The following is a 22,220-nucleotide window of genomic DNA, read 5'->3' on the forward strand; positions in this document are numbered from 1 at the left end:
GTTTGAAATCGAGTTTACGGTATAAATAATGTATATTTTACAAAATAACAAGTTCGCTTGCTTACAGAGTTTATTTAGAAAGTTTATCGGTGAAGATTGAGTATGTCTTCTGGGGTTATAAACTTGCTTACTAAAAGTAATTTAAACTAAGATCTCAGAGAGTCGCAATGAATCGATGCTTTTACTTGAGAAATTCATAGAAGAATACACGAAACGTTGAGAGGTAGTTAAGATGAACAGACAACGTAGATACGCCGCTACGCGTATATACGTCGGCCTGTCCACATATCTAGAGCGGCGTCGACGTCGACGTGTAAAATCACGTTGACGTGGGAAAACGTCGCGATTTGCATCGATGCACATCGCCAGCATCGTGAATTTCCACGTTGACACGCATCGTGACGTGTAGATGGCAGGTTCGTACTCTTGCGTGGGCTTGTGTTGTGTGAAGTAATTCATAGCAAACGTACGTTGTTGAGTTTATTAATTATCGTAAGATCAAATGTGTTAAAGTGAATAAATATTACCTAAAAGTATATTGCCATTGTAGGTTAGATGTTATGAGCTCCATAGCATCACGCCTGTATCCCTTAAAGGGTAGGCGAAGGTGTATAGTATATACACTTCCGCCTCCAGTACCCTCTTTGTTTAGGTACCGTGTAAATAAATAATTTTCAGAAAAATGTAGGAATATCACAACTCCCGTTATATTAAACGCGTTCGTACTACTTACTGATGTAAGTACGTAGTCAGTACATAAGTCATGTCAGGGGTCTTTGGTGGCTCAGTAATAACCTTGACACCAGGATTAATGAGATTGGTATTCCACCTCACAACCTACACGATAAGAAGATGAACGCGTTCGTTTGCATTCAGGCGATTCGGCAATACAATTATAACTAGTATTTTTGCGTAAATACTGTCCTAAATTATTTCAAGTGACAACCCTAACTCACTGTCCCACGCCGTCTTCATCACGGATATCACATCGCCGGCGACATAGCGACGAGTTATAATTTCCGAATCCGGAGATGAGCGGTGCATACGTGTCTTGTAATCGATTCCGTATGTCTGCAAGATGGTGGTGAGAGAAATGTCCAAGTACTCGCGGCCTTAATCGTGTGGGTGCTTTTTTTGACATGACTTATTGTAGGTTTGCCGCAAATGGCATTCACTACTTGGCCGGACAAATGGGGAGCGCTGAGGGCTCTCACCCGATTAGTGAGGGTGCGTACACTCAAGAGTGTCAGTGATTGGTTAGCTGGTGTATGCTGTAATTTTATAAGCCCATCACTTATTCTTCTTTGCGAGTCGATGGCGATCGGTACTAAATTTTTGCTGACCAATAATTGGCCACGCTTACGGCATTGTCAGTGGCTTCGTAAAGGTCTTTAATAGTGCAGGTGTTAGGGCACTTAGGACAGCACAAAAGGTGAGCCATAGTTTGTGTCACTCGCACTCATCGCAACCATCAGCCAGGTATCCCCACCTGCAGAGACTTATCCATTCGGGATGTTAAATACGACATTATACATTATGTTATATATAAGTAACATAACCATACTTCCCTCTCCTGCACACAGTCTAACTTAACTGGAGCGGTTAAGAAGCAACACTCCACTACGCTGCTCCGCTGAGGGTTGGTGGAGCATTTGGGCTTGTAGCCAACACATTCGCTAGAGTTTTCAAGCTGCCCTAAGGACTCTGATTATGTTACGATCACCGAATTGATACAGTGATATATGGTTAATTTTTCAAACTGTTCTTAAAAAAGTAAGAATAAACTCGATTACCCGATTGTTTTGCCTCGAACGCATAGGGTCCTGTCTCATTAGGACACCATGGTAGCGTCTCTAGCGGGAAATTATCGGGGATTTGTTTTGCGCAACCAGGTGAGCAACCTTTTGTATATATAACGTTATGTGTATAACATGTTGTTCATAACTACATAGGTACATCGTAGTGTCCTAGTAAGCTAGAGCCCCTTAGAGTATCAATAAGAGATCGCAAAGTTTATCTAACTCGGGGATCAGATAGACGGAATCCGGCGAATTTGCGCATTACTTCTTAATGAGATTTCGCTAATGCTTCTCTGGTTTAGCGGCGAATCTCTCGTGTACTGCGTCCAAACACTTGTCAAGATTAATTCGAGATAGAGCATGTAATTGGTTTATCCAGTTATCGGGCAAAGATAATTATTCAAAGAATTTTACATAAACAATTTAATTTATTACGACTGTGTCTAATTTCCCTTGCGACTTCAGGAGGTAGATCTAACAAATACTATTTTGAATATTGCTTTTACAATATGCTTATAAGTGTCGCTTTTGAATTATAATATATGTATTTTATTATAGCTTACTAACTTACTCCAAATATATTTTGGGAATTACAGAATTTCCTAAATTATTACAAGTAAAATATGTAAGTAGATAATTAAAGATTTCGAGTAGATCTTTCAATAAGTGCAGACTGAGGGTAAAATTAACAAAATTATAAAACAATTTACTTAGTTATTGCAATCATTCTATTGCAGTTGAATAGTAGTAAAATAAAAGAACTTATTGAGTTAATTTTCCAGTTGGCTTGGAATTGAACGGCAGTAGAAAATTACCTAACTACAAAGTATGATTTAATACTTATTCGTGTTTGGTAAAATTATTTAAAGGCGTCTGCGCCAAGTCAAACCGACTTCTCGACGTCCCGACAAAGTCTCAGCTTAGACAGAGCAGTAATTTCCGCTCGGGTCGGCTTAATGGTGATCGACGTTTTATATGCCTTCATCTCGCTTGCTCGACTTTGTCGGGGACTTCTGTATTCTGTCTAGGAGTGGATTTGTTTGCTGCTTACTAGCTTTCTAATTCTTACGGTCATCCTTTAGACACAGGAGTGACAGCAGCGTCGAGAAAATAATAAATATACAGAGTGTTAGTGACATCGTAACGAAAACTTTGAGGGATGATTCAGACCATGATTCTGAGTTGTTGTTGTTCTGAGTTCAAGTGGAAATTTCCGTCGCAAAAGTATGGAACTGAAAATAATAAAAAAAAACACAAAATGTTCATGAATTTCCGACTGGAAATTCCACTTGATATCAACTCAGAGTCATGGTCTGAATCGCCCCCCTTAATATTCATTACGATGTCACTAACACCCTGTATATTGATATCTGCACTGCTAAGCTGTTATTGTCGTCCCTAAATGTGGCTTAATGCGGTGTAAATGACTAACTTCTATCTCCGTAGAATAAGTTCGAAACCTTACACGTATTAATGCGGCAACACTAGTTTTTTTAGTTTTTAATTCGACCGCAAGATGGCGCGTCTAGCACTTGTTACTCCAACTCTCAAAATGTAAACCATAAGTAAATTTAGAAATACAGTCAAAATTTAACTTTTATGTAAGTACGATTTTATTAAATTTCATTCCAGCTATGTACAGAATATAACATAAAATACCGCCTCTGACTACCCCAATTGGCACATACTCGTGAGCTTATGTTATGTTAGAACAGTTTATTTATGTCTTGGGCGGTGGTCTCGAGCGGGTATGGAGAATATTCTACCACGCTGGTCTACCGTGGGCGGCCGGAGGTGTTTGGGCGCAGCGTATTTGCCAGAGTTTTCAAGCCGCCCGAACGCCTCCCTGAATTGCCCTTGGCTTAACCACTATAATTAATAGCCGGGACATAAAATAAAATAAAACAATAAAGCAGAAATTTTAACTTCTTATTCTATTTTGTCACTTAAATCTTGTAACTAAAGTGAAAGTAAACAAAGAGTAGATGATAGAGAAAGTATTTTACTGACAACTTATATAAGTAAATATCACCTTACTTCATACAAATATGATTTGCAAGCAGGCCAACTTAAGTTAAAATGCACTCAGTCTCTTCTCTGAATCATAGTTTCACCCTTTTAAGCCACACACATTTAAAACATTGATCTAAAGCGTAAAGGAGGTCGTAATCAAAATGTTTTTATGTTTAATTTGAATATCCATAGATCATTTTGAACACATCTTTATTTTTACAGTTTGGAACATTTGAACGGTGAATTCCACCAGTCTGTAAATGGTATATCCTCTGTCTTGGCCCTTGTGTCGTTGGCGTGGAGAGCCGCGCACAAACGACAGTAGTTGTCAGTAGCTGAGTCTTCAGATATATCGTGGTACGAGTAGTGGTTGCGCCATTTGAAGAAATTGTAATATCTCTCCTTGTTGTCTATGATACTTTTCATTTCCGCGGCCAGTTTTTTTGCACCCAATTCAAAGGCATTCAGATATGCTCCATCTGGCATATATCTGTGGACAAACTTTTATTATCAATAAAAGATTTGGTGAGGTCATCGACTTTTCATCCCTCACGATAGTAGAAGCCTAAATAAAAAAGCCAGTCAAGTGCGAGTCTGACACGCGCACCGAGCATTCCGAAGCTTTGACTTTGCCGTTGATATTGTCTCCATACATCTAAATAGGTCGCGATTAGTTTACCAACTGGAAAAAGTCTCAAATCGCAAAATCATTGTTTATTGCGGTTGAAAACCTGTTCGCTACAATATTTAAATTTCAATAGAATTTGTTTTTTTTTCAATAGTTCAATATTTCTACAATATTCTGACAAACAGCATTACAGCCCCACAAATAACGATCGAAATGTAGTAACAATAAGGTTGAGTTTTGCGGCCCTGGAACACAGCCGTTCACAGTACTAAAATGTGTAATTACACCTCCCACGTATGCAAGATGGCGCCCTCAATATGTATATTATTATTTTTATTTATATTATTACACACACACACACACACACACACACACACACACACACACACACACACACACACACACACAATATCCCCTTACACATACATACACATATTACTTACTACATACCTCATACTTCTATTGTTACATGTCCTTTTTATAACTTAAAATTTTGTTGTATTTTCATCTTGATCTTAATATCTTTTAAGATTGTTCTAAATGTTTTAGATTCTAAGATTTGTTATGTCCTATCTTTCTTAATATAATTTTTAACTGTATTATTCTACTAGTAAGTTAAGTTTCCACCGGACTTGATGTAAAATTTTATTAATTTTAAGCGAAAATTGTATCTCATTGAGCCACTGCGATACAGGGTGATCCCTAGTGCAGGGCTCGCTGTTAAGTGTTTAAATTGTACCTTGTTTCAGTAATAAATAATTTTATTATTATTATTATTACCTTGTATAGTTAGCAGAACCGTAAACAATTGGAACGGTATAGTGTTGTAGTGGCCTTAATAGTTTCTCCGTCACATAATCCTTACTGAAGGAATTTTCAAAAGACAAATAAAAGTAATAATCGGACTGAATTACTTCCCAACAATCTGGCAGTAGGAGCCTCTTCGATCCACACGTGTATTTTCCACACTTACCGAATGTATCTAGCAGTAGTTCATGAACAGCCATTTCTCTTTCGAGGTTTTGAACAAACTTTTCTCGTTTGCTCATCGAATTACAATTGGACACCAGCCACGCAACAGCCTTATGCTTTGTGTCCAATATGTTCTTTAAATCGGAATCTATTGGCAACATTTGCTCCCTTTTCCTCCAATGCATTACTTCATTAGGTCCCACGACATGGCCTTCACTGTCTTTCACTATCATATATCCAAACAGGAGGTCTGAGTCTAATCTGTACGTCCAAGTCCAATTAAAGAAGTTGTTGTACTTTTGGTCACATATTGGGTAGTTATGAGAAGATTCTAAACTCCCGAAAATGTATATTTGTTGTGGTGACCGTATCTGTGGTGGTATCACTTTAAATTGGCTGATTTCTGGTCCGTGGAATGCTATGGCATCGAAGTCTTTGATATCGTCTAAAGCGTAACTGTATGGCGTCACGTAACACTTCTGTTCTGAACAATTGCGTTTAACGAAAGTATTTTGTCCTCTTCCCAAGTATACAAACGGGATCGTGTAAGGTAACGTCCATATCAGAATATACTTAAAGGTTTTTTTCTTTGTTAACGCTGTGACATGTCGTTCAGAAAATTGTGAAGATATGATAAAAATATAAATAATTAAAGCCAAGATACAAACGATGAAAAACAGTTTTGCTGGTTTCGAGCTCATTGCTTTCGATATGTTTTCAGATGTTTTCACTTTCTGTGCGCTCGTTTGTACAGTCATGTTTAGTTATTATAGTTAGGTACTACAGGTGATAATTAACGTATAAAATGTTTATTAATTTTTCATAACGATTTGACTAGGCTGGCTAGGTATATCATGGATGTGTAACAATCATTGTGTGTTATAATTAAAACTTTTGTGTTGTTTTATATGAAAATATTATGTTCAGGACACTTTATTTGTATAGAATTAAGGTAAAATCAAAATATTGTTTATGAGTATGCCCTTCTTATAATTTAAGTACAGTACATTTTTCGTTTTGCAAAGATCTTGTGCATCCTGAAAATTGAAAGAAGGAATGTTATTAAAAGGTCCAAAGATTTTCTATCATGCTTCTCTCTAAGCACCTTAACGAAAGTATCTACTTATTTAAATTTATATTTAACCGAGTTCAAAAAAAGAGGATCTCGATATGTTCCCCGATTATGTTAGAAAGTCAACTATTTTAACATTTTTAGGCAAATGTCATTCCTCCTGACTGAATATTCAGAATAAACTACATAATTCAGTTTTGATTTTGTCTTTACTGCAGTAGTTGTAAATAAGCATTATAAAATGTCTGAAAAGTCTCGATCTTAAAAGGACTTTCACGGCTAATATTTTTGATTGCTTTTTGAAAGACCTCACAATGACACTCGGGAGCATAGGACGATCGAAAATACCAAATCACTTCCAGTTTTATCGAAAGGCGAGACACCAATACATTTTAATTATCACAAACACTTACACAAGCACTTAATGTAGGATTATAATCACTTGTTCCGATGAAGTAATGAATTCCAATTGAGACAAATCTACATTAAACCACTCTAATAAAGATTATAAAAATATATATTTCAATGTTCTTTCCACACGACTTTGACTCGAAGGATTATTATAGTAACTAAATAAAGATTTAGAAGTGTGTTGTCGAGATAATATCGACTTGAAGACTGGACTTGCTGACATTGATGACTGTATTTATGCAATAGCACTGTTATCTAAACGAGACATTAAGCACACGCCACACAGACTGGAGTTAGATAAAACGAGTATTTTTTTTAAAATTAAGATGGGTTTGCTCTTGACCCCATTCTTCCACGAGGTAAAGAAGGGGTTAAAGGTGGAGCCATGGTATAAGAAAACCACGTATGCTCAAAACTGACAGCTAGCATTTCAAGGTTAGCCTAGCTGACGTCATCCTACCCTACGTTGCCATTTCATAAAAAAAAAAATTACCCACGTCCAATGTTTTTAATTATTTTGTACTTTTAGTAAAAAAATATCCGTACAGTATTGATGACTTTTGTATATGTGACAAATAATAGTAATTAAATTCACTAGTCAGTAATTTACTTAATTTTCAATAATAAAATTAAGTCCTTGGAATGTTGGAGATACCAATTATTGAAATTAATATCTATGTCAGTTTTTACTTGCTTTTTGGTAACAGTCCAGAGCATTTTACAGCGACGCTTAACGCTCGGTGTGGAGTGAGCTTGATCGTCAATAAGAAACAATTAAAATAAACAACATTTTTCATATCAACTAGCTAATAAAGGCTTTACCACACCAAAAGCAGATCGAGAGCTGTGCTGTTTGAAATTGAGTCTACTTGCACGAGTTGACTTGTAATATACTGAACGATTCTAACCACTACAGGTGTACAACTTTGTGACACGAAGACACGAGAGCAGTTGGTCTAGCCAAAACTCTCGTCTACTTCCCACCAGAGTAAGCAGAGACTATATAGAATTTAATTTGCTTCGATTCTAACGTACTTCTCGTGCTTTCTCCACATTCATCAATCGTTTTATACACGCGCACCGGCGCGGAATCCTCCTAAAACTTTTTTAATGACATCTCCAATTTCATCAATGTAAGTCTTCCTCTGCCAGCCCTACTCCCTCACTCTCCCTCCCTCCCTCTGCCTCTGTGGTTTAACGGCATCATTCAAACCATGTATTTAGATTAAGGATATAATGAAAATAAATAAAAAAAATATATTTTTTTTACTAACAACCTTCGCTTTATTTACCGCATCCGCATTATTATTAGCCGAAAAAAAAATTTATCTCAAAATGGTCACACGATTCACTTGTCATTCGTTTTTGGCCTCCCGATAAACGCATAACAAAGGTACTGAAGGCATTCAGCGTCCTACTAAATGCGTTTCTAACATTTTTTTAATGTGGCCCCTCGCCTACCGGCCGTTCACAAACTGCTTCAAGTGTGCTGAAGCCTTAATGCATTATGGCCTATTGCCTAACACTGATGCGGAATTGACATGCGGATGACATCATTGTTACCGTAAGGGCTATTGTCGACTCTACTTTGCATAACAGAATCTGATAGCATACATTTTTTAAAAGATATCTCAAAACTAAAATTAAAGTACCGTCCTTTCCTTCTGTGTAACATTTTCTAAATCTATTTTCGAGACATTTCTTGAAAGCATTCTTTAGATTGTTTATTCTAAATAAAAACAACCGGTCATTTTATATTACGTATTACCCATGTCTAAAAATATTCCTTATTGAATTTACCACGTTGCGAAAAATGTCTATTCATCCATCGTCTCGCTAGCGGGGTCCGCTTACCTAACTTGATGATTTGACAGGTCCGGTTTTTTACTGAAGCGACTGCCTGCTGACCCTTCAATCCGCGAAGGGCAAACCATCCCAATAGAGGTTAGATACATACCTATCATTACTTACTTCCGAAACGCATTTCTCGGGAATGTGGATGGGTTTCCTAACGATGTTTTCCGTCACATAAAATTGTCTATTTAATATTATTATGTATCTAAAAAATATGATTGTTTAGGTAATTTATTAGTAGTTTGATATTTTTGTCATGTGAGATAAGCTCACGACTCACGACTAATATTTCATGTAAGTATTGTTTATTCCCAATGGGTAGTCAGAGGTACATGCATCGTTAGATGAACTGAGTACCCGCGCTTCACCGAGTTGTATGAGTTGTAAAATCCTATGAGAAATAAGGTTCTTTAAACCGGACCAATTTTATCTTAAAACTTTTCATAAAACATGATAATGAAACCTTTCGCGTGGGGTTATGACCTGTTACTGCATTATATTCAGCTTATTATAAAAGTGGCTTAAAATATCATTCTGGCTATTTGACACTCTTTTGTTATACAAATATTGACAATAGAAGCAAATAACAAATTTAACAAAATGGTGGGTTTATCGCTAAGAGACCTCTTAAAAGATTTCTAGAAGGGGTTGGCTCACGAACCCCACATAGTGCTAATGAAAATTTTATGCGAGATGGTGAGATATACATTGAATGACGTAATATCTATAATAAGTAATAATAGTAGTAATTTTGTACCCGAGCAATGAGAAAATAAGTCCCTCATTTTTTTATTTTATTAGACAATCGGCTAACTCAATATAACGTAATTAGGAATAAGGTGAAAATCTACACGACTTGCATCCGTCCGATCATGACCTATGCAGGGGTAGTTTTCGCTCACGCCAATCCCTCTCAAATTCACCGTCTACAGGTAATACAAAATCGTTTCATGCGGAAACCCACGGGAGCTCCGTGGTTCCTTCGCAATGAAAATCTGCACATTGAAAAAAATATATATAACGTAATAATAACTCACATATATAAACCAAAAAACTACTCATTAAATAACCCAATAGTAGTCTTCATTTGGTGAAGACATTGCAGGCTGATCACCCGATTGTCCGGAAGTAAGATGATCCGTGCGAAGAGCACGTTAGGCAGTCGCTCCCGGATAGTATTATGTGGTCGTTACAGGTGCCACGTCAGGGGCTTTTGGTGGTTCAATAGTAATCCTGACACAAGGGTTGATAATCTTCTTCTTCTATAGTGTGAGTTGTGAAGTAAATTACCAACCGGGTTGATAACTATGTCCAGAGAAGATTATTATGCCATCTTTACATCTTTGTTGCTTGCATAATAAAGAACTCATAATACTTGTCAGTCATCCAGCAAGCACACACTACGTCATTGGGATTTAGATTTGTAATCATTCAAATATGAATTTGCGTCGAAGCTAAAACGTACATTAACATAAATTATGTGATCAAAAGCTTAAAAGCCTTTGGCTGGGCGGTGAATAAATACCTCATGAACGCGGCTTAGCCAGCGATCTGAGTTTGTGGTCAACCGCTGGATGTTTCGCAAATGTCGCGTTTATGAAATACTTGGATTATTTCGTACATCTGACGTAGTTGTCGGTTGAAAGGAGTTATAGGAACTAGAATAGTATCTATGTATTCTGTTTTATCACGATTTACTTTAAGAGTCGACTCGAGTTTGTGAGTCGTTTTTTTTTCTTTAGTTAAGAGTCTTTTTGTAATTATTTCTTTTTATTTTGGTGCAATAAAGTGTATTGTATTGTTACTTTGAGGGCAAGGATGTAATAATATCCTAAGGGCGTTATACAATTTACAGATATCTGAAATGTGTTACCTGCTATTAATAGCTTCTTTCGAAAGTTAAGGAACTCCCAAAAATAAGTGTTTACAACTTTATAATATTTTGTGGATGTAATTACCTTCTGAAACACTCTAGAGACGTTATCAATAATCTACATGTACCAAGAAGCAATGATACTTAATTTTTTCTTGTTTCGTTCACTCATTATTTTCAAATTTCCAAATATCTTCCGAGAACTTTCCTTACAGGTGTATTCATGACGTTTTCCAGATACGTAATATAAATATATCATACATAAACCAGAAAGCCAATAATGTAGATATATCGCTGCACAGGAAATTGAATCTTACGATTATCGGAAAACGAGGTGAGTGTTTTACCAATACGGTAGTTTCCAACTAGGAAAATCAGTTACTTTTTACAAAACGTCAAAACAGGAAGTTTCTGTGGAATTTGTATGAAAACCTGTGACGTCACAGAAAATGCGACAAAATGTCGCACTTATTATTGCATTTTTCAATCAATCAATCAATCAATCAATAATACTTTATTGCACAACAACATATACAAAGGACATAATCAAAAACATAACAACAAAACAAACAAAAAACAACACAACAAAGAAAACATTCAAAAAAGACAATGTTTTTTTTTGTCACCAACCAGAATTTCACAATTTATCTTTGACCTCAGAAACTACCCAATTACGTTACAAATATTCCGAACCCTAACCTTTATTGCTATAAAAATAGTAGTGAAAATTAAAGTGCTTATTCATCATTTACACGGCAAATAAAGCTCCAGAGAGACAGACGGCAATACAAACAACACTCGACTGAAATTGGTCACGGATCGAGCGGATGGATTTGTTTTGGTTGAATCAATTTGGAGTAACGTCGTATTGAGCGACAACATCTAAGTCTGTACGTAATAGTACATGTATACCTCACACAAGGTGCTCAAACTATTTTTTTACGTGACTTATTGCAGATTTGCCTCCGATTGCATTAGCTACTTGGCCGGACAAATGGGGACTCTCAGCAGTCCCCATTGCATAGCAGTCTCCATCAGCACGGAGCGGAAACCGGGTGGGACCTCTCCCACCCGGTTTCCGCTCCGGTCACATTTAAGACAACAGGCCTGAAGGTGCCCATTAGGGCGCGATCCTCGGCTCAGGCCGGCGTCTGAGGGGATAATATTTGAAAGAATTGATCGACCCTAGTGGTAGGATTGATAGCCGAGTCGATATCGGGGTCTTGTATGTATGTTGTCGCGTGCTGATTGGTCGCCTCTATGGCTGGAGTAATCGGGTCTTCAGGATCGTATATAACTTCTTTTATTACTTTTCTGTACTTACCGTTCCTAAGCGGCAGGTATTCGGAAGTCGCAACTACCAGGACTGCTCAGGATACGTATACAATACATAATAATATATATTATACCTGAGAACTTAAACTTTCGCATAAACACTTATAAGGGTGAGTAGAGCATAAGGCGACTTGAAGCTACTCTATTTTTGGGGTTCTGAAAGATCAAATCAAATCAAATATACTTTATTGCACAGAACTAAAATGACAAACAAACAACAAAATGACAAACTACATAGGTACCCGTATTTTTTGTTGCTTACCCTTAAACAGCACTTCGCTATACCTACTACTAGAACTACAGCAATCTGTCGTAAATTACCTAGGTATATCATATACCATACCCACCACCACCATACCATTTACCATATTATATTTTTTTTATTTATTTGTTTTACTATTTTTTTTAATTTTATTATTTTAAAAACTTACATGTTCATATTGTTTTTACGAAAAGGCTCGACATTTTATTATTATATTCTGCAAACCGACTTAATTCTTTATGAAGACTTTTATATCTATTTTCAAACACTTAACGTACTTATCAATACTTGCCTTGATATATTCAAAGCTTCAGAGTACACGAGATTTCCATTGAGAGGTACCCTGTTAGAAGTTTAGAGACAGAGAGAGATGGAAAGATACACAGAGAGGGAAAGTTTCACATTCGGTTGAATATTTTAAATTATCTCTTGAAATGTGAACTCGTCGAGTTGAACAATGGATTTGGAAGTACTGACGACGGAGTGTGAAGTGGATCCTTCGCTTCTTTCCTTGACACGATGGGAACGTATTCAAACAGGATAGCGCACAATATATATAGGTTCTGACCGCCTTATCCGATCCGATCCGTGCTTCTGAACGCACTTTAAGCCGTTGGTCCCGGTTACTACTCACTGATGTAAGTAAGTAGTCGTTATATGAGTCATGTCAGGGGCCTTTGGCGGCTCAATAGTAACACTGACACCAGGGTTGATAAGGTCCACCACCTCTCAACCCACACGAAAGAAGGAGACCACTTTATTACACGACGAGGACGATACTGGGTTTAAAATATAGTGCGGAAGAATTACCAATGTTGGTGTAGATTCCTGCAGGCAACCTTAAATTTATATTATTAGCTAAGATTACGGTTTAAATGTCAAAAACTGGATCTTGTAATCTGGCGGCACATTTTAGTTGATGTCATTTAGAATGGCGTGCAGTTGAATTAATTCAACTTAGGTTTAGGCGACAATTCTAACAAACATTAGCTTGACGTTAAACTTTTATACTAATATAATTTTATACGGTTTTCTAAACTAGCCGGATACTCAAATCCTTAAATTGTGCTTAAATTATCGTTGTGTAATATAATGAGGCGGATTGTGTTTTCTTGATCCGCCTATTTGCGAATAGTCACGAAAACATCACAATGAAATCTACCTACAAGTTTGAGAGATATATACAAGGTTTGAGCGAAGCGCCAGTTTTATCTCTACAGGGGTAGATGGCTCCACGAGATATTCTTGGTATTGACGCGTTAATGTTACAAGTTTAGTATGGTGACACGATACCGGTCCAATCGCCCAATTCGCCTGATTTCAAAGTCTAAATACAAAAATACACTTTGTTAGTGACATCGTAATTAATGCTGAGGGGGATGATTCAGTACCATGATTCTGAGTTAATATCAAGTGGAATTTTCCGTCGCAAAATACACGATATTTTACTGTTATTTTTTAAATTATGTTAAATTGTACTTTTGCGATGGAAAATTCCACTTGATATTAACTCAGAATAATGAGTTGAATCATCCCTCTTAGTTTTCATTACGATGTCACTTACATCCCGTACAAGTACGTACAGGTATACGCTAAACAAGAGAGTGTTAGTGATACCGTAAGGAATACTAAAGCGGATGATTCAGACCATGATTCTGAGTTGATATCAAGTGGAATTTCCTCTCGGAAAATTCATCAAATTGTTTGTGTTTGTTTAATTGTTTTCAGTTCCATACTTTTGCAACAGAACATTCACAATCATGGGTTCAATCATCCCTCAAAGTTTTCGTTACGATGTTACTAACACCCTGTATAGATGCTGGTCAGGGAGGTCACATCGAACCTCCGATACGGCCCAACATTCTCACAGTTTTCAATAAAGTAGTTAGACAATGTAACGACTTGTGCAGGAATTTCATCTCGACTCTTTTCCGCTCACTCAAGGGGCAAGATGTAATAATGAATTTCGTTGAAGACGCGGGTAATTCCACTTTTCTTTCTAACTCGAGTTTTGTAAATTGAATCAACCATTCTTGTTTCAATGGAAAGTTAAACTTATTATTTGTTTAAGTTGGAATATTAATCTTGTTGTCGGCTATATAATAAAGTTTCAAGTGGCTACGTTTAACAAAACGAGAAATTATAACGAGTTTTAGAGAAATGGTGTTTCTGGAGTAAGAAATAGAAACTTTCAAAGTGCAATTAACCATTAATTGTTTTTTCTTCTTTAGTTTTTCTGGTTGTTTTTGACGGATAGATTTTCTCTATTATCTTACATTAAAAATACTCACTGGAAGATAGATCTAATAGTGATTTTCATATCGAATAGGCTAGGCCAGTCTGGTATATGTATCACTCCCCTTCTACATAATTGCTGGCGACTGCAGACCAGCTCGTGTAGAGGGCATGCTCGGCTGTTCTCGCTGATCATCGTCTATGATAGCTTGGGAACGGGTTTGGTCGTGCTCACCTGTTACCGTCTGTAACAGTCGATACTGTAGCGGAGGCATTAGACATCAGTAAAACTTCTTTTTTAGAGAGCTTACTACCAAGCTTACGCTCACTCACTTAATCAATCACTTTGTGATCCCTGGTTTAGTTAGGACTAATGCCTGATCTCCTGATTGTCCAAAAAGTAAGATGATCCGTGCTTCGGAAGGCACGTTAAGCCGTTAGTCCCGGTTACTACTTACTGTAAGTAAGCAGTCGTTACATGACCCATGTCAGGGGTCTTTGGCGGTTTAATAATAACCCTGACAAATGGGTTGATGAGGTTGGTACTCCTCACAACCCACACGATCGAAGATGAAGAAGCTGCGCTGCTGTGCGTGCCGTGTGTTGAAGAAGCTGCGCTGCTGTGCGTGCCGTGTGTTGAAGATGCTGCGTTGCTGTGCGTGCTGTTTGCTGTGTGCTTTTTCATACAAATTCGACTAGCTGGAAACTAGTCTGTAGGTAGTTTGTAGTAGATAATACAATATACGTAAATGGTAAGTAAATGACCTTGACATGCTGGAAGAATGAATAAAAAGAAAAGAAGAATATAGGTGGTATATTAGTACCAGGATTAACATATTTTTAACTGCTTAAATAACCTTCCCAAAACTCAACAATTTAAATCAAAGATAAAATATTAATAGGGTCGAATAACTGTCAAAGGCATTCAACGTTTTCAATTTCATTGCAAAAAATTAAATCGCAATTGAAAATTTCCCGGTAATTCACCTCACAACCCACACGATAGAGGAAGAAGCTTACGCTGTATGTCTGTCGAAAGGACAGTATCTATTGAACAAATGAATTTGACTTGAGACTCTATTTAGATCATAGACAGTTGATATCACGTGGCTTCCAAGATTTGTGGCCTGTTAATGGTAGTAGGCTCGCCCCCTAATTACAGAAATCAGAATCATTTATTCAACGTAATTATCATGGATAAACTTGTTGAAGGTCAATGTAAAATTTTTGAATTTACGTCATTTCGCAAGGTGTTATGGCTGAGGAGAAGAAATGACAAGAAACTGCAACAGCAACACATCTTTTAAAAACCAACGAGGATATACATTACAAGTTATTCAATAACTAGAGGATCACATTCAATACCAGACATTACATGGGACTAATTGGGACTAAAGATAGCTGGCAAAGAGTGGGTGTATTTATTTATTTAAAGGGATAGTAACAGCTTATTCTATAACAGATTTACAAATGGTAAAAAACATGTTGCAAGCCAATTACAACTATCTACGGTTTACATTTTGTAGAATTGACAAGCAATTGAAGCAATGTAGGTCAACTATATATCTCTGCCTACCCTTCGGGGATACATGCGTGGTGCTATGTCGTTATCTACTGAACCGATACTAACGATAATATAATGTTATCATGGTGGATTTACCAACAAATAATAAAATCAACTAAAAAACAGGGGTCCCCAAACAAGAAACAATGTTATTTCACGCCAGATCTGCAAATAAACGGTCTTTTTTTTTCAATAATTCAGATCACACAAGTTCCTTAGGCCATAGATTTACTTTAGTACAATGTACACACGTTAAATTATCTATTAGACCCACAGAGACCGCTAGCTTTGTTAACAAAGGGCATTACCATGGAACGGTGTTATGCTTAATTTGCAAAATGTTTATCTTCTATACCTAGAGGGTCGAGTAAACTCTGGCTTGCTGTAGTTATAATTGAATTCATTTGTAACCTCGTACGGTAGCCCTATTAGTATCAAAATATTAAAGATGGCAGTGTTTCTTGTTTTGACTAAAGATTGTTAATAATAACAGTCATCTTCCCAGTGAAGACCTAGAAGGACTTACATTGATAAAATTGGAGATGTTCTTAGAAAAGATTTAGTACGATCTACTGAACCGGCGTGCGTGTATGAAGCGATTGATGAATGTGGAGGAAGCAAGAGAGGTGCGTCAGGATCGAAGCAAATGGAATTCTATACCTAGTCTCTGCTTACCCCGGTGGGAAATAGGCGTGAGTTTATGTACGTATGTATGTATCTTCCCAGTGGTATTCCGTATTAAATTATATTCGTCGTTGTATATATGCCATGCTGCGAAAAATATATTTTTTAGAGAAGACACATCATCCACCATCTCGCTAGCGTTATCGCGTTCTACACAGCCAGTTCCACTTACCTAACCTAAAGATTTGACAGGTCCGGTTTTTTACAGAAGCAATTACCTGTCTGACCTTTCAAACCGTGAAGGGCTCCAGCCCTATACAGGATAGGTCACATACCTCCGAAACGTACTTCTCGAGAATGTGTGTTTCCTCACGATGTTTTCTGCTTCAAACGTTAATTCGAAAACAAAGGAAATTATTGGCTTATTAGGCCTGTGCTGGGATTCGGTTTAGTGACCTCACAATGATAATCAAGCGTTCTTCCAACTAGTCTATCATACAGCTTTTGTTATTAATATAGTAAGCATAATAATTTATTATTTTTTATTTATTTTTTTCGTAATTCCGACAATGCCAGCCCGCTTTCTATACGAGAGTGCAAGAAGATAATGCTCTACCTAGACCACAGCCTAAACTACTTTCCGGGCTTGTTTTGTTAACGTAAAAAAAATCGTCTGCTTTTTATCTAAGTATAGGTAAAATTAAAATCCTGTTTCCATTCTCAATAGACACTATTAACCTTTCTGCCTTTTTACACGAAGGAACTGCCTAGGTGCTTATTGTACCTACTAAATGTACAATAAGTACCTAGGCAGTTCGTGCTTGTTAATGATATTTTGCCTATAAATTCTCGTGGTAAAAGTAAGTTAAAAGATGAGTTATTGCCATATGATATAGTCCTCAATGCGTTGGTGGTTTGTATGTTGTATCGCTGATGGATTTCCGATATCAGAATTGATTGGGTGTACCGCGCCCATACATCTGTATTCGAGCATCGATGCCACAAGTGGTTTACAATGAAAACCTAGTTATGAAAACATGATTTAAAAAAATATCATACAACATGACTTATGTATACAAGTATGTAGGTTAGCCTCCGAAGCCTCATTTTGAAAATGACCTAATGAGCTATCACACGCAGACAAAACATTTCAAGTGTCTATAAAAAAAAAGATTATTACGGGTAACTTGGACCCAGGATGTTAGTAACAATGATTTCTTACTCACTAATATTAGTATTATACAAGTAAATAAGAATGGGAGGAGCGTAAGAAAGGAAAAGAGGCCTTTGCCCTGCAGTGAGATGGTGTAGGCTAGAAATAATAATAATAAATAATACATAAACAGCCTATACACGTCCCACTGCTGGGCACAGGCGCACAGGAGTATGGAGCATACTTCACCACCCTGCTCCATTGTGGGTTGGTGGAGAGAAATAATAATATAAATATATAATTCCGGGACTCAATAGGCCCGAGATATAGAAACGACACACAAATAAAGTAGAATCATTATATACAGCCTACAGCATTAGGGATTCCTGGCGTAATTTTATGCTTTTATTAGCGCGCGACTTTTATTTCAGTGTACTTACTTCCAACAAAATATAGCGCGAGTGGTAAACATGCTATATCAGCACCTTATATCCGCGTTGACAAGGATAAAAGCGAAGGCAGGGAAGACATTACAGTTATTTATTACGTAATGAACACTCTTAATGATCAACATGTAGAATGACAGAATGAATATATCACTTAAGTAAATCGAGGGTAAACAGGAAAAAATCGTTCACGTTTCTTTTATTTATACGGCTCTTAAGGTCGAGAACAATAAATGTGATACACAATTCGTCACTGTATTGATCACAGATCAGAGATGTTGAATATTTCACTCATTAAGTATCATCTATTCACAAAATCTTTTAGAATCTTTAAGGTATTTGTTGAAAACGGTTTCTTAGTTTCTGGTGAGTAAAGTTTATGTTAACACGACAATACGGAAAGTCCACCTGTGAAGTGTTTTTGTTGAGTTGGAAGTTTGGAAGGTCAGATTGGTAGTTGATGTCGTGAAAAAACTGGACTTCAAACGCACCCCGGACATTACATACAAAAATCTCATCGTTACCGTGTGCTGGGAGTGAGACACAGTTCGCTTTCTTCCTCTTACTTACAGACTTACGGGAAGTAAGACCCAGAGGGGTGAGTTCAGCGCCTGATACGATGGTTTATTCCTCGTTCGTCCTGAAGTTTTGTCCCACATTCCAAAAAATTCTTAGTTCGTCCCATATCAATTTCGAAGTCTTGCTTCGTCCCAAATTATAAGTAGGTACTTTAAAGGTATAGTCAACAAAAAAGAATACTTACTTACTTATTTTTTTAAAGTTAAATACCAATAAAACAAGTCTTATCATTAAAATATAAATCACTTTTATTATTCAGTATCACATTCAAAATCACAGAAATGTTATGTTATAATAATTTTAAATAAATACAGAACAGTCAGATCTATGAGAAACAATAATTAGGCAATATTTACAATTAAAAATATAAAAAAAATGATTTATTAAGTTTTATTATAATAAAATAATACGAGTAATATTTAAAATAATATAAAAAAATAAGTTTGGCATATAAAAAAAACATGGGCCGTATAAGGAATACAAAATGGGACGAAGTAGGAATAAAATATTTAAAATTATATTTTGGGACGAAGGAAGAATATTGTTCGGGACGACATAGGAATTTTTTATGTGGGACAAAACTCAGTGGGACAAACGAAGAATAAATCGATGATACGATATAGTGCGGGGCGGAGAGTTGCCATTCTATACGTATACATATACGTATAGAATGGCAACTCGTCAACTCGTGGTATACGTACGTATGTGTGAATTCTATACGTGTATGTTTATATTATGTATACTACATAGTATACATATACGCAACAACCTATATACGTCTCACTGCTGGGCCCAGGCAGTAGCGGTGTTAGGGTAGGGCGCGGTTGGGCGATCGACCAGGGCGCCGAGTATAAGGCGCCGCAGCCAGCAAAAGAGATGCTGAAACGAGAGCTGATAGAAAGGCCAGAAAAGCAAAATTGTATTAGTTTTTATCTAATAGGTGGTTATTTTTTTATAATAAATATTTATGTAAGTATTTAATTTTTTTCATTATAATTATGCTTTCTCTTTTTTCGTATGCGTTTGATTACAGTTGGATGACGCCGTAGAAATCTCGCCCAGGGCGCTGGTAGAGTTAAAACAGGCACTGGGCCTAGGCCTCCCCTCATTCAACCGGACGCGGCTCCACTGCGAGTTGGTGGAGCTGTTTATCGGCTAATAGTCGGGACCAACAGCTTAACTTGCCCTACGAAGCACGGACTCTTCTTACTTACATACGTATACGTAGTATATTATTATTTACTTCAAATATATTTTTTTAATTTTGTACCCGAGTAATGAGAAAATAAGTAAATTATCACATTAAATCTGATAATAATAATAATAATAATAACGTTTATTGCATGAAATCAGGTTAGGTACATTGCAGATTACAGTGCATAAAAATAGTATCACCAAATTCTACTTTTTCAAGCATACACAATGAAAGAACGGAACAAGTTACATTACGTTAACTACTGCCTATACAATAAATAACAATTAATAAAATATCTGATTAGCGCTATCTATTTTTTTTTTGGGGAAAGTAGCTAGGAAAGTCCGTCATTAGATAATAGAACCTATGTCATCATTTTATAACGCCACTTTGACAAACTAAAATTCTTAACTCAAATATTAAAAAGCTATCTACGACAGACGAATAAATGTCGCGACAGCAATATTTTTATGGAACATCGACTGCCATAAATTGGATTCGTTTAAAAATAGCATCACAAATTCAAATAGCATTTTGTAAAAGAGTTTTGTGAATAAAGAGTTGGAAATCTTTTTTTTAATGAATAGGCAGTATTTCATTTCAATCGCTTTTCGATAATGAATCGAGCCTGCCGTGTGAGATTAATTTAGTGTGGACCTTGATTGAATTTCCCTACCAATTAATTTTCTAAAGGCTTTCCTCTCCTCCTGATCAAGTATCATAACCCTCAAAGTGGAAGTATTAGACATATACCTAAACCTATAGGTATTGTTCTCAATATCTATCTCAATCCCGTAGTACGTATATTGGGAGAAAGATATTGAATGAAAATATAAAGTCAAAAGCCATTCGGTCAGATTTTGATCTTGCGTGCTTTTCCCCGGGTAAACAGTATAGATTGTAGATAAGACGGTCTTATCCCAAAAGGTCGCCTCTGGAAAATTATTATGAAAAAACAACCGACTGAAAATGGATTACAATACCGTCTCGCGAGAAATCAAAGGTTCTTTGACAAACGCTTGTAGGCAGCCATATTAGAGATTATTTCGTTTAGTACCGTCCTTGGGCTTGGAACAAAGGCAGAGGAAATTTCGAACATGATAAATCAAACACTCATCTTTGTATATTTTATTATTGCGAATGCTTCAAAACGAACGACAAAAACGTCTGCAAGTATTAACATCTGCAAAGGAACTCTCGAGTCAAAATTTGTATTCAAGCACAAGAAAAATATGGAACGTGTTGGTTTCTGTATAATGTTATGCAGCGCGTACTCAGCGCGTATTACTGAAAGAATTGTTTCGTATTCACAATTTCCTTTTGAAATTATACAGGGTGTTAGTGACATCGTAACGAAAACTTTGAGGAATGATTGAGACCATGATTCTGAGTTGATATCAAGTGGAATTTTCCGTCGCAAAAGTATGGAACTGAAAATAATTTAAAAAATTACAAAAAAATTCATGGTCTGAACCATCCCCCTCAGTATTCGTTACAGTGTCACTAACACCCATACCTCCTTGTATGGCTACCTGTATTGTACTTGTACGGAGTGTTAGTGACATCGTAAAGAATACTGAGAGGGATGATTCAGTTCATTATTCCGAGTTAATATCAAGTGGAAATTTTCTATCACAAAAGTATAGAATTGAAAATAATTTAAAAAACCTAAAAAAAATCATGAATTTTGCGACGGAAAGTTCCACTTGATATTAACTCAGAACCATGGTCTGAATCATCCCCATCAGTATTCGTTACGATGTCACTAGCACCCTGTATTTAAATAAGTTTCGACATTTAATTTACTTCAATTGTTAAACTGAATATCCGTAACTGGTTTAGTGGTTGAGTGTTTGTTTTTATGATTTTGGTTTGCTTTTCTTTTTGTTTTGGATATTTTTTTTTGTCAGTGTACTTATTGATTTCCGTGTGGTTTCTGTCCTGTGTTAAATGTAATGTACCTGTCTGTCTGTGATGTCCGGAAGTAATAAATGTTTCTTTCTTTCTTTCTTTTACGAAAGGGGATCAATCATTGTTATATAATAATGGCTGAATTGTCAAATAATTAACTAGATTTGGTTAAAACTAATTTCAGTCTGTCCGTCAAACAAAGGGTATTCAATCTAAACAGCGAACTCAACTTCAAAGTAAATCGATTAAGATGAAATTGAGCAACCGATTACGGTTGAAAGGTCCCCGTTATGT

General features: G+C 36.5%; 2 protein-coding genes across 2 annotated transcripts in view; one reads left to right on the top strand and one right to left on the bottom strand.

Annotated features, from left to right (window-relative positions):
- The window catches only part of LOC126368653 (uncharacterized), a 338,846-nt gene that overhangs the window by 242,354 nt on the left and 74,272 nt on the right, over positions 1 to 22,220 (top strand). The gene's annotated exons all lie outside the window — the stretch shown is intronic.
- Positions 3,890 to 5,985, bottom strand: LOC126368665 (alpha-(1,3)-fucosyltransferase C-like). Its single transcript, XM_050012757.1, has 2 exons — positions 5,221 to 5,985; positions 3,890 to 4,302 (listed from the first exon to the last, which is right to left on the bottom strand). Exons 1-2 carry the CDS (start codon positions 5,643 to 5,645, stop codon positions 4,029 to 4,031), a joined length of 699 nt encoding a protein of 232 aa, XP_049868714.1. The 5' UTR covers positions 5,646 to 5,985; the 3' UTR covers positions 3,890 to 4,028.

The sequence above is a fragment of the Pectinophora gossypiella genome, chromosome 8 (genome assembly GCF_024362695.1).
Source record: "Pectinophora gossypiella chromosome 8, ilPecGoss1.1, whole genome shotgun sequence".
Lineage (NCBI taxonomy): Eukaryota > Metazoa > Arthropoda > Insecta > Lepidoptera > Gelechiidae > Pectinophora > Pectinophora gossypiella.

Excerpts from the sequence above, each read along its gene's own strand:
- LOC126368665 (XM_050012757.1), bottom strand. The coding sequence starts at position 5,645 with ATGATAGTGAAAGACAGTGAAGGCCATGTCGTGGGACCTAATGAAGTA. Across the intron at positions 4,303-5,220 it reads GGTTCTGCTAACTATACAAG|ATATATGCCAGATGGAGCAT; the intron begins GTAATAATAATA and ends GTTTGTCCACAG.